Source organism: Ranitomeya imitator, chromosome 6 (assembly GCF_032444005.1).
Source record: "Ranitomeya imitator isolate aRanImi1 chromosome 6, aRanImi1.pri, whole genome shotgun sequence".
Lineage (NCBI taxonomy): Eukaryota > Metazoa > Chordata > Amphibia > Anura > Dendrobatidae > Ranitomeya > Ranitomeya imitator.
The window spans coordinates 133309150-133322275 of NC_091287.1; the positions used below are offsets into that span (position 1 = coordinate 133309150).

At 41.5% G+C, this 13126-nt stretch overlaps 1 protein-coding gene across 2 annotated transcripts in view; it reads left to right on the top strand.

The window, feature by feature from the left end:
- Positions 1-13126, top strand: part of MYRIP (myosin VIIA and Rab interacting protein) — an 897248-nt gene that overhangs the window by 702413 nt on the left and 181709 nt on the right. For both annotated transcript variants that reach the window (XM_069730111.1, XM_069730110.1), the window contains exon 8: positions 57-200. In XM_069730111.1, coding sequence (XP_069586212.1) covers positions 57-200 — 144 coding nt within the window. The remainder of the gene's footprint in view (positions 1-56; positions 201-13126) is intronic.

The window sequence follows — 13126 nt, forward strand, 5'->3', positions numbered from 1 at the left end:
TAGTATTTAACTTGTATAGTGCGATATTAAAATGTGCTTTTATTCTAATCATGTAGATTATCAAGAGAAAGAAGAGCAAAGGCGATCAGGCTGAGGCATTGTACGAGTGGCCGCAGTCCACGGCGAGTGTTCTGACCTCACCCGCTGCGTCTGAGAGAAGCATGCTGACCCTGCAGGAGAGAGGATCAGATATGTTGTGGGTAAGTGGACAGTACTCTGTGAATACTAATTCATTGATTACAGGGAAAACGGTCAGAAAATGAAACAATGCTTGAGCATTTAATGCGCTTCCTCTGACTGACAGCCTCTGTAGCATCTAATAATGATTCTCCTGACTCATAAGTGTTTCATTTGATTAGCATATGTATGTAGCTAGAATTTTCATGATGTAACTTACCATATAAGCCATTGTATAGAACGGCTTTTTTAAGAAAAGCCTTTTCCCTTGAATCCTAAGCCATTGATTGTTTGGCAGCTGCATTATCCTTCTCTGGAGGACTTTAGTAACCTTGCACGTATGATCAAGGACAGTTGGAGTGGTCGATTCTTGTATTTGACTCAAATCATTTCACTTATTATTTTAAAGGTGGATTTCATTTATTTTAAAGCAGCTTAATGTTTTTTTTTATCCTTCTTCCTTTGTGCAAATTATTTCTGGGATAGCTGGGAAAATTGGTGTCAAAAGAAATCAATATTTATATGGTTGTTGTCAAATTGACTCTGCTACTGTTAGCTTACATATCCTATATTTATATTATGGGATATAATTGGATCACAATGGGTGCAAAATATGGCAACCAAATTATTAAAGTGAATGGGGGTACTGCAATACTCATATTATTTAACTTGGGGGTAAGTTAGGAAAATGTCAGTTTATGGGGTGATTGCACACAATGCACAGCACCAATATCTATGCAATGATGTATTTATGATAAGAACTGTGACAAGGGGCATCTTCCATGCTTATAGGAAACAAAGTTTCGCCATCACCATGGGAAGGGTTCTTTACTGTAAGAGCAGCAAGGCTGTTGTGAAGATAAATTCGCTGAAAGGTCTCATGAGAGTATGAGTGGCTCTGTAATATTAATAATAATACAAAAAGTAATACAAATTCACTTAATTGTCCCGTCCCCTGAAGAAGCCAAGGTTTCGGTGAAACATGTGGAGGGACATGTGCTGCATGTTAATTTTATTAATCCAGTATTTGCCTTTCCATGTACGGAGGACTCCCCGGGGTGCATCTAATACTACAAATAAGCAATTGCTACTGAACGCATTGTCAAACAAAATACATTTTATGAATGGCAAAAATGAAATATTTTAATCTAATACTCTATCAAATATGTACATGTTAACTCAATAAAGATTACGGTTTTTGACCTGTTAGCGAGAGGTTACAGTATATCTAGTGGGACTTTGCACTTTTAGGCAACTGGATAGTATTATTAGTCCCCTCCAGGTCAGCTAATATCTCTAGTGTATTTGTAAAGATTAATTTATCACAAGTTATGTTTAACAGACATCTGGTAATGGTAAACCGATCCAGCAATTTATTTTTGCTACAATATTATTTTTTTTGTACTTAGATGAAAAAAACCTCATATGCGGTTGTTTGCTTATCTCTGGATCAACTGTGTAAAACAGGCTTACATGAAATGTTTCAAACCCTGATAATTTTTTTATTCTTTACACCAGGAATAATACATATTCCTATTTTTAGCAAGAGAAGAATGTACAGACTATTAGACGCACCGGACCGTAAGACGCACCCCATAGTTTCAGAAGGAAAAAAGGAAAAAAAAAAGAATACGTAAAATGGGGGTCCGTATTACAGTCCGAATTCAGTTTACTGAGGGAGGGGGGATTGGGGGGATCGGCAGCACTGGTGGACCGGGGGCACAGGAGGTGTTCAGTGGTGTGGCGATGATATGACTCCCATCCCAGGCTGGTGCGGTAGGTTTGGTGATGCTCGGTGTTGCAGGGGCTTCTCCGACATTTTGTGAAAGCCTGGAGCCCTCACACATCCATTGCTGAAATGCAGTGTCCTCTGATAAAATGGCCACCGAAGGAGGCACATGCGCAGATTGAATTCTCGGCACCAAATCCTTTGTAAATAAATGATATCTCTGAAAACGTCATTTTGTCCCACAGAAAACAAGCTGCCATACAGCTCCATCAGCTGAAAAATAAAAAAAAAGTTATAACTCTCAGAATAAAGTGATCAAAAATAATTATTTTTTCTATAAAATAGTTTTAAGCGCCAAAACATAAAAAAACTATATTGCTGTTTTTTGCTTATGCTGCCTCCCAAGAATTGGAATAGAAAGTGACCAAAAAATGTAAACTGCCTGAAAATGGTACCAATAAAAAAGTCAACTCGTCCCGAAAAAAAACAAGCACTCACATGACTGTGTCAGCCGAAAAATTGGAAAAATTGAAAAATTATAATTCTCAAATATGGCGATGCAAAAAGTAGTTTTTGAAAAAAAAGTTTTTTTAGTGTGTGACAGGAGTCAAACATAAAAAAATATATATATCTGGTATTGCTGAAATCATACTGACCTGAAGAATAAAGTTGCCTAATCACTTATACCGCACAAGGAATGGTGTGAAAAATAAAATAAATAAAACCAATTCTTCACATGCTGTTGATTTTTTCATTTTGCTTCTTAAAAATCGCAGTAAGGCTCAGCGCACATTTATCCTGCGATCTATGCTGAGTGCTTGCATCGGGGTTTCCGTGTAAATCTCTGAAGTTCGTGATTCAGACTGAACCCCTGGCGGAAGATTCCCTATAATGAGGCAGATGGAGATACTGTGGATGCTGTCTGACCTGTGATTTGGCGGTGTCCACCTTTTTAAGTGTGCATAAAAGTGCCTCTGGCCACAGTTTTGTGCAACTCTGGAAAAAAAAGGACAACGCTGAGCAGAAGCCAGACGTAGTCCAGAGTAACTCTGCTGCCTCATTATAGTGAATGGATTTTTTGGTGATTGTATCTGAATCACGTTACTCAGAGATTTAGATGGAAACCCTGATATAGGTGCTCAGCGTAGCACGCATGATAAATGTGATCCCAAAACCTTATGCAAAATGTCTCCACTAAAAGCTTCATCTCAATCCACAAAAAAGAAAATTCCCACTCAGGTTCATCATTTGTTAACTTAAATATAGGGGGCTTCCATGTTACTGTTAGGGACTCTGGAAAAGTGCTATGACTCCTAGCCCCCCAAAAGGAATCCAATGAATTCTGCACTAACAAATGCAAATTCCCCCTCCTTCTGAGCCCCACAGTGTGCCTAAACCACATTTAATGTCCACATGTTTGGCATTTGTGTAGCGATTAGAGCCTGCCTAATTTACGGCTGCATGCCTTCAGAAGCATGAGCTGGTCACTACAATATACTGGTCACTACAACGTACTGGTCACTACAACGTACTGAGCACTACAACGTATTGTTAACTACAATGCACTGGCAACTACAATGTACTTCCTATTCTAGGAAAATCTGTGCTCCAGGATTAAAATAGCTGTCCGTCCCTCCCGCGTCTTGCCATATGCCTAAGGAGTACTGCACAGCCACATATGAGGTATTGCCATGTTCAGCAGAGATTGTGGGACAAATTTTGTTGCCATTTTTTCACACTTTTTTCTTCATCTCCCAATGGTATAATATTTTGTGACACACCTGTGGTGTCAATATGATCACTCCACTCTTAGATGAATTCATTGAGAGGTATAGTTTGTAAAATGATGTCACTTATGAGGGGTTTTGCTGTTCTGGCACCTCATGGGCTCTCCCAGTGGGTCATGGCACCCGCAAACCACAACAATAAAATCTGCACTATAATATGGTGCTCCTTCCCTTCTGATCTTTGCACTGTGTCCGAAAAGTATTTCCCGATTACATATGGGGTAGACATTTTTACAACAAAATTAGATCAATTTTTTTCCTGTTAGCCCTTAGAAAAATGAAAAAAGTGGGGCTAAAACAACATTTTAGTAGTAGTAAACTTTTTCTTCACCGCCCAATGATATAAAATTCAGTGAGACACATATGTGGTGTCAACATGCTCACTGCACCCCTAAATGATTTCATTGGGAGGTGTAGTTTGTAAAATGAGGTTTCTGCTGTTCTGGCATCTCAGGGGCTCTGCCAATGTGATATGGTACCCTCAAACTATTCCAGTAAAATCTGAACTCCAATATGGCGCTTCTTCCCTTCTGAGCTTTACACTCTGCCTCAAAACTCAAAACCACATATGGGGTATCTGTGTACTCATGAGAAATTTCACGACAAATTTTGTGTCCATTTTCTCCTGCTATCCTTGTGAAAATGAAAAAATGGGACTAAACCAACATTTTTAATGGGAAAAATATAAGATATTTTTTCATTTACACAGATCAACGTTATAAACTTTTGAGAAGCACCTGCAGGTTCAAGGTACTCACCACACATCTGATACATTTAGACCCAATTTTCACAATTTTCAGCGCCTGAGCCAACATCAGAGGGGGAGACCCGACATGTCATGAAATGGTTAAGCAACAACCATAAGACAGATTTCATCAACCTAGGTATCATTTTAATCAGTATAACGGCACCAACCTGACAGTGTCTGTAGTTTATTGAGCAAAATCCTGCTGACAGATTCACTTTAAATTTATGACGATATGTACAATTGGTGGAGAAAGGTTGAACTTGATGGACCTAGGTCTTTATTAAACCTATGCAACTATGTAGTGATTTTGTAATGAAAGTTATAATATTATTAACCTTACTTTCATGTTATGGGTTGAAAAAAAATGAAAAAAATGTTCTATGAAATTCTGTCTTGTCAAAATTTGGGAAATTCTTTTGGCCTTCAATGAGATATTGGTTGATATCTTACTTTTCCATTTATAATGAGCACTGCGTAAAACCTAGATTAAACACAATGCTTAGATACCCTGCAGTAAATAGCACATGTAAAAAACATAGGTTACTTAGTATACCTTTTTTTGAATCAGAAAAGCGTAAAAGCCATCCCTCCGCAACAAGGTGTACCCAATCAGGATGGTCCTAATATCTCACCTCGCTATGTGCCAGCAAGTCTCAATATAGACGTGGGTAGAGCGGATGTTTTACATGTGTCGGTGGGAAGATAAATAGACAAGATGTACAGAATAAATTGAGGAAGGAGGAATCACACCCTAAAATGTACAATGTACAAAGAACTAAAGCAAGACTAAAAACATGTGCCAGCACACCTGTTGTTATAAGGCTACGTTCACATTAGCGTTTTGCGTGTTTGCGTCGGGCGACGCATGCGTCATGCGCCCCTATATTTAACATGGGGGACGCATGGACATGCGTTGTGCTGCGTTGTGCGACGCATGCGTTTTTTTTGCCGCAAGCGTCGGGCGCAGAAAATGCAACAAGTTGCATTTTTCTTGCGTCCAAATTTCGGCAAAAAAGGACGCATGCGTCGCACAACGCAGCGTTTTTGCGTGCGTTTTGGTGCGTTTTTATTTGCGTTGTGCGTTGCGTCGCCGATGCAGCGGCGCACAACGCAAATGTGAACGTAGCCTAAGTGTAATGTGTAGATGTACAGTGACACTGTGGCCATTAATTAATAAATATAACCTAGAATGAAAACAATGAACACTGCAGTAAGTAAATAGTAATACATGTAAAAGAAAACCATAGGATACTTAGTTGACAATTTTTTGATCAAAGAAGCATAACAGCCATCTCATTGTGACAAGGTATAATCTATCAGGATGGTCCCTAACTCTAGTAACTCACCTTGCTATGCGACTTCAGAAATATTGGGAAAGGAGTCAAAATATGCCGTAAAGAGTCTAATATTTCTTGTATACCATAATATGTGTGTAAGGAGCATATTCCTAGAGGCATTTTTTCTGTTCATATTCTGATTGAACACATTTACTCGTACATCAAATGCATTATTGTATTTATCAGTGCAGTACATTGCGTGTGACCTGGGTATTGTACCAGCACTTTGCTGAGCAGAATGAGTAATATTCTGCTTTAAATCATTCTAATCAGAAAAATAAAATCTTTCCACCCAATGAATTCTGTGAACTCTTGAGCTCTAAACGTGTTATTTATCGGAGGCGAAAGGTTGCCCAATGTTATTCGAAATAAACGGGGCGGATGCTAAAAGTTTCTGCATTCAGAGCTTGAAGGTTGGATATATGACATCAATTCCTCAGTGTCTACCATTTATAGGTTGCAGTAAATCATTTGTTACTCTGTGCTGCTGGTGATATCCTGCAATAGACTTGGTGAAACACAATTATGATATAAAACCAAAACTGTGCTTGGTAAAAGAAATGAGATTGCAGATTGTTAGGAAATTGTTATATTGTTAGTACACTGGTACTTTAAAAAAAGATATTAGTTTCTATTCGTGTGCAATAAAACACCACAAGTGCAGCCTGGGGCCAACTTTTCAGATTCTAGTTTCCACTCAAAATTCAAGGCAGTAGATTTATCATAACCGGAGTTTTATATTTCAGTCTTTGAAGTAAATTGTTGAAATTTTTCTTAAAAAGGCAAACAGCACTTAAAGGGTTGTTCTATGTTTTCTCTTGAGCAAGTCGCAGCTTTGTAGTCTCCTTCATTCCTGGTGGCTGGGCAAGTGGTGGAGGAAAGAGGGGCTGGTGGTGGGCACTGCTCTACTACTTGACCACATTTATGGTCAGTTTCCTTCTGCTGCTGTCATTGTGACGTTTACACTGTTATCATTATATCTGCATATAGAGATACAAGGGCAATTTAACGAGAGCATGGCTCAGGAAAATGAGAGCAGTGATTTGGAGAACTGCTCCAGAAACCAAAGATGCTAGGTGCCAGGGGATTGTGATTATGCAGGACCATGATAAGAGCACTTGGGAGCTGAGGGAGGGAGGTGAGCAGCTAACTGCTGTATAGAAATTAATGTACAGGAAAGAACAGACTGGGATCTTAGAAGGTAACTCCTAAGTTTTGAAGATAACTACTGCACAGACTTGACAAGGCTATTGTGTGCTTCACTGCTTACAACAGTATATACGTATAAATTGTCCCCAAAATAGCAAATAGGGATTGACTGTATATCAAATTTGGGTCTTTGTATGTACGTGCTCTGTGCTTACATATATGTATATGTGCTGTGTATGCATGTGTCTGTATATGCTCTGTGTATATACATGCTGTGAGGCTGTGGCCTCTGATACAGCTAGGGGGCGCTGTTTGTTCTCCCAGAATGTGCATGCAGACGGATGAAGTCCATAGGTGTGCATGAGAGTCACGGATCTCCGGTCCGGGTTTTCCATGTGGCTGAAGGCCACAGGTTTGTGTGTGTTTAAAAGCCCTGTAGTAAGGGGTATGGGTGTGTCAGGTTTCTGGCCAGGTCAGGCCATGCAGGCCGTGTCAGGTCTCTGGCCAGGAGAGGCCAGGTGTGCGAGGTGCACATCAGTGTCAGTCTGGTGTGTGCTGGTCTGCAGAGTGCATGGAGGTCAGCAGAGCCAGCACCCAGGGCAGCTGATAGCCTGGCACCCGCAGCGTACACAGAGATGCAAGTCGTCCATGGTACTGGTCTCGGATGTGGACAGTCCTGTGCCCGGAGGTGGATATCCTGTGCCCGTAGGAGTCGGATGTGGATAGTCGTGTGCCCGGAGGTGGATGTCCTGTGCCCGTAGGAGTCGGATGTGGATAGTCCTGTGCTCGGAGGTGGATATCCTGGGCCCGTAGGAGTCAGATGTGGATAGTCCTGTGCCCAGAGATGGATGTCCTGTACCCAAAAGAGGACTAGCATGTGTAACGATTGCAAACAGGTGGATATGGTGCCCGGCTGCTATCCAGAGGATATCCTGAGCTGTGTATGACTGTGTGAGTAATGAGTCTGTAAGAGACTGTGATACAGCGATGCAGGACACCCACGAGAACTAGTCAGAGGAGGGCTGGCGTGTGTAGTGTCTGCAACATATGAGGCTGTGTGTACGGAGATGTATAGAGACTGTGAGATGGCGTGCGGTCGCCCAGGGAAACTGGACAAGGGAAGTCTGGCCTGTTTAGGGACCGCAAATCTAAAGCCATGTGATATGCATTACTTTGAACTGGTGTAAATTGATCACTGAAGTTATATGCATTTATGTGAAGTGGACTTTAATGCTGTGAAGAAACACATTAAAAGAGACTTTTGTGTTTGAATTTGTGGGTCACTGCTTCTTCACTGCATACGAAGCTGCTGCAGCTTTACAATACCTATATGTATGTATGGGCTCTGTGTATACATATATGTATGTATGTGCTCTGTAAATACATATATGTCTGTATGTGCTCTGTGCATGCATGTGTCTGTATGTATGTGCTCTGTGCATGCATGTGTCTGTATGTATGTGCTCTGTGCATGCATGTGTCTGTATGTATGTGCTCTGGGTATACATACTGTATATGTCTGTATGCATATGATCTTTGTATACATATGCCCTTATATATGTGTGTCCTGTGTATACATATATGTGTTTATGTATGTGCTCTGTGTATGCATGTTTCTGTATATATACTGTATGCTCTGTATATACATGTCTGTATATACATGTCTGTATGTATTGTGTGTATGCATGTGTCTCTGTGTATGCGCTTTTTATATGTATGTGTCTTTAACTATGTGCACTGTGTATGCATGTCTTTGTATGTATGTTCTCTGTGTATTCATGTGCTGTATGTATGTGATCTGCATATAAGTGCTCTGTGTATGCATGTGTCTGTATTTATTGTGTGCATACACGTGTCTCTATGTATGCACTTTGTGAATGCATGTGTCTTTAATATGTGCTCTGTGTATGCATGTCTTTGTATGTATGGGCTCTGTGTATACGTGTTGTTAGGCAGTGACCGGTGTCATATGTGAGTGCTGCTTTGTGTCCCCCCTGATGCGCTCAGAAGCGTATTAGATCCGCTGGAGGCCTTGTGTTCACAGCAGGGTGCCTGTGAGTCACAAGGAGGAATAAAACTAAGTTTGAACCTGGTAAAGTTATTTTTGACCAAGGAGCTTGTTCAGGAAACCCGGCATGGGCATTTATTTTTTAAATGGACTGCAGAATGGTAGTGGGGTCTGGTCCATTTCCTCCAGCCCAGATGTTATAAGTGGCCCATGGCCACAGAGTGGAAAAAAGGAAAAAAAGCCTGCAGGAAGGGTTTGGATGTGTCAGTGTTGGTCTTGGAAGCAGACCGAGCAGGAGACTTGTGAGGAGCTCTTTCTGTGTGAAGCAACACGGGGCCAGTCTAAAGCCTGACACCCCAGCATACACGGTGGTGTAGTTCGTTCACGGCAACTTGTTGCGGACTGTCTTTTGTTTTCCCGACTGCGATCTGGAGGATCCAGCATTCTGGACACTGTGTGAGTTTTTGGACATTAAACACGTTTTGTTTTGAACGTTTCCTGGGTCACTGCCTTTTCACTGCACAGCAAGGACACCGCTGCACTACAGTGTGTTGTATGCATGTGATCTGTGTATATGTGCTCTGTATATGCATGTATCTGCATATGCTCTAGGTATACAGGGGGGAAATAAGTATTTGATCTCTTGCTGATTTTGTAAAGTTGCCCACTGACAAAGACATGAACAGTCTGTAATTTTAAGGGTAGGTTAATTTTAACATTGAGAGATAGGATATCAAAAATACAATCCAGAAAATCACATTGTATAAATTATATAAATTTCATTGCATTTTGCAGTGAGAAATAAGTATTTGATCGCCTACCAACCATTAAGAGTTCTGGCTCCTACAGACCAGTTAGACGCTCCTAATCAGCTCGTTACCTGCAAAAAAAGAGAGCTGTCTTAGGGTACCGTCACACAGTGGCATTTTGATCGCTACGACGGCACGATCCGTGACGCTCCAGCATCGTAACAATATCGCTCCAGCGTCGTAGACTGCTGTCACACTTTGCAATGTACGACGCTGGAGCGATAATTTCATGACGTATGTGCGATGTAGAAGCCGTTGGTTACTATGCGCACATCGTATACAATATCGTGCACACCTTTGTTACACCATGCGATCATGCCGCCACAGCGGGACACTAGACGACGAAAGAAAGTTTCAAACGATCTGCTACGACGTACGATTCTCAGCGGGGTCCCTGATCGCAGGAGCATGTCAGACACTGTGAGATCGTAACTATATCGCTGGAACGTCACGAATCGTGCCGTCGTAGCGATCAAAATGCCACTGTGTGACGGTACGCTTACATAGTCACCTTTATAAAAGACTCCTGTCCACAGACTCAATTAATCAGTCAGACTCTAACTTCTACAACATGGGCAAGACCAAAGAGATTTATAAGGATGTCAGGGACAAGATCATAGACCTGCACAAAGCTGGAATGGGCTACAAAACCATACATAAGGCACTGTGTGAGGAGACAGCTGTTGGTGCAAAAGTAAGAAAATGGAAGAAATACAAAATGACTGTCAATCGACATCAATCTGGGGCACCATGCAAAATCTCACCTCGTGGGGTATCCTTGATCGTGAAGAAGGTGAGAGATCAGCTTAAAACTACATGGGGGGAACTTGTTAAAGATCTCAATGCAGCTGGGACCACAGTCACCAAGAAAACCATTGGTAACACATTATGTTGTGAAGGTTTAAAATACTGCAGTGCCCGCAAGGTCCCCCCTGCTCAAGAAGGCACATGTCCCGGCCCGTCTGAAGTTTGCCAATAAAGGATGATTCTATGAGTGATTGGGAAAAGGTGCTGTGGTCAGATGAGACAAAAATTGAGGTATTTGGCATTAACTTAACTCGCCATGTTTGGAGGAAGAGAAATCCTGCCTATGACCCAAAGAACACCGTCCCCACTGTCAAGCATGGAGGTGGAAACATTATGTTTTGGAGACGTTTCTCTGCTAAGGGCACAGGACTACTTCACCGAATCAGTGGGAGAATGGATGGAGCCATGTACAGTAAAATCCTGAGTGACAACCTACTTCCCTCCACCAGGACATTAAAAATGGGTTGTAGCTGGGTCTTCCAGCAATAAAATGACCCAAAGCATAGAGCCAAGGCAACAAAGGAGTGGATCGAAAAGAAGCACTTTTAAGCCATGGAGTGGCCTAGCCAGTCTACAGACCTTAATCCCATAGAAAATTTATGGAGCGAGCTGAAGCTCCGAGTTGCCAAGCGACAGCCTCAAAATCTTCATGATTTAGAGATGATCTGCAAAGACGAGTGGACCAAAATTCCTCCTGACATGTGCGGAAAACTCATCATCAACTACAAAAAAAGTCTGACTGCTGTGCTTGCCAACAAGGATTTTGCTACCAAGTATTAAGTCTTGTTTGCCAGGTGAATCAAATACGTATTTCTCACTGCAAAATGCAAATAAATGTATGCAGTTTATACAATGTGATTTTCTGGATTTTATTTTTTATATTCTATTTCTCAATGTTAAAATTAACCTACCCTTTAAATTATATGTCTTTGTCAGTGGGCAAACTTACAAAATCAGCAAGGAATCAAATACTTATTTCCCCCACTGTACATACAGTACAGACCGAAAGTTTGGACACATCTTCTCATTTAAAGATTTTTCTGTGTTTTCATGACTATAAAAATTTTACATTCACACTGAAGGCATCAAAACTATGAATTAACACATGTGGAATTATATACTTAACAAAAAAGTGTGAAACAACTGAAATTATGTCTGATATTCTAGGTTCTTCAAAGTAGCCACCTTTTGCTTTGATGACTGCTTTTGTACACTCTTGGCATTCTCTTGATGAGCTTCAAGAGGTAGTCACCGGGAATGGTCTTCCAACAATCTTGAAGGAGTTCCCAGAGATGCTTAGCACTTGTTGACCCTTTTGCCTTCACTCTGCGGTCCAGCTCACCCCAAACCATCTCGATCGGGTTCAGATCTGGTGACTATGGAGGCCAGGTCATCTGACGTAGCACCCCATCACTCTCCTTCTTGGTCAAATAGCCCTTACACAGCCTGGAGGTGTGTTTGGGGTTACTGTCCTGGTGAAAAAATAAATGATGGTCCAACTAAACGCAAACCAGATGGAATAGCATGCCGCTGCAAGATGCTGTGGTAGCAATGCTGGTTCAGTATGCCTTCAATTTTGAATAAATCCCCAACAGTGTCACCAGCAAAGCACCCCCACACCATCACACCTCCTCCTCCATGCTTCACGGTGGGAACCAGGCATGTAGAGTCCATCCGTTCACCTTTTCTGCATCGCACAAAGACATGGTGGTTGGAACCAAAGATCTCAAATTTGGACTCATCAGACCAAAGCACAGATTTCCACTGGTCTAATGTCCGTTCCTTGTGTTCTTTAGCCCAAACAAGTCTCTTCTGCTTGTTGCCTGTCCTTAGCAGTGGTTTCCTAGCAGCTATTTTACCATGAAGGCCTGCTGCACAAAGTCTCCTCTTAACAGTTGTTGTAGAGATGTATCTGCTGCTAGAACTCTGTGTGACATTGACCTGGTCTCTAATCTGAACTGCTGTTAACCTGTGATTTCTGAGGCTGGTGACTCGGATAAACTTATCCTCAGAAAAAGACGTGACTCTTGGTCTTCCTTTCCTGGGGCGGTCCTCATGTGAGCCAGTTTCTTTGTAGCGCTTGATGGTTTTTGCCACTGCACTTGGGGACACTTTCAAACTTTTCCAAATTTTTCGGACTTACCTTCATTTCTTAAAGTAATGATGGCCACTCGTTTTTCTTTACTTAGCTGCTTTTTTTTTGCCATAATACAAATTCTAACAGTCTTCAGTAGGATTATCAGAGTGTATCCATCAGACTTCTGCACAACACAACTGATGGTCCCAACCCCATTAATAAGGCAAGAAATCCCACTTATTAAACCTGACAGGGCACACCTGTGAAGTGAAAAGCATTCCCGGTGACTACCTCTTGAAGCTCATCAAGAGAATGCCAAGAGTGTGCAAAGCAGTCATCAAAGCAAAAGGTGGCTACTTTGAAGAACCTAGAATATAAGACATACTAGCTGAAGAGCCCGGCGTTGCCTGGGCATAGTAAATATCTGTGGTTAGTTATAGCACCTCACTTCTCTTATTTTCCCATCACGCCTCTCATTTTCCCAATCACATCTCTCAT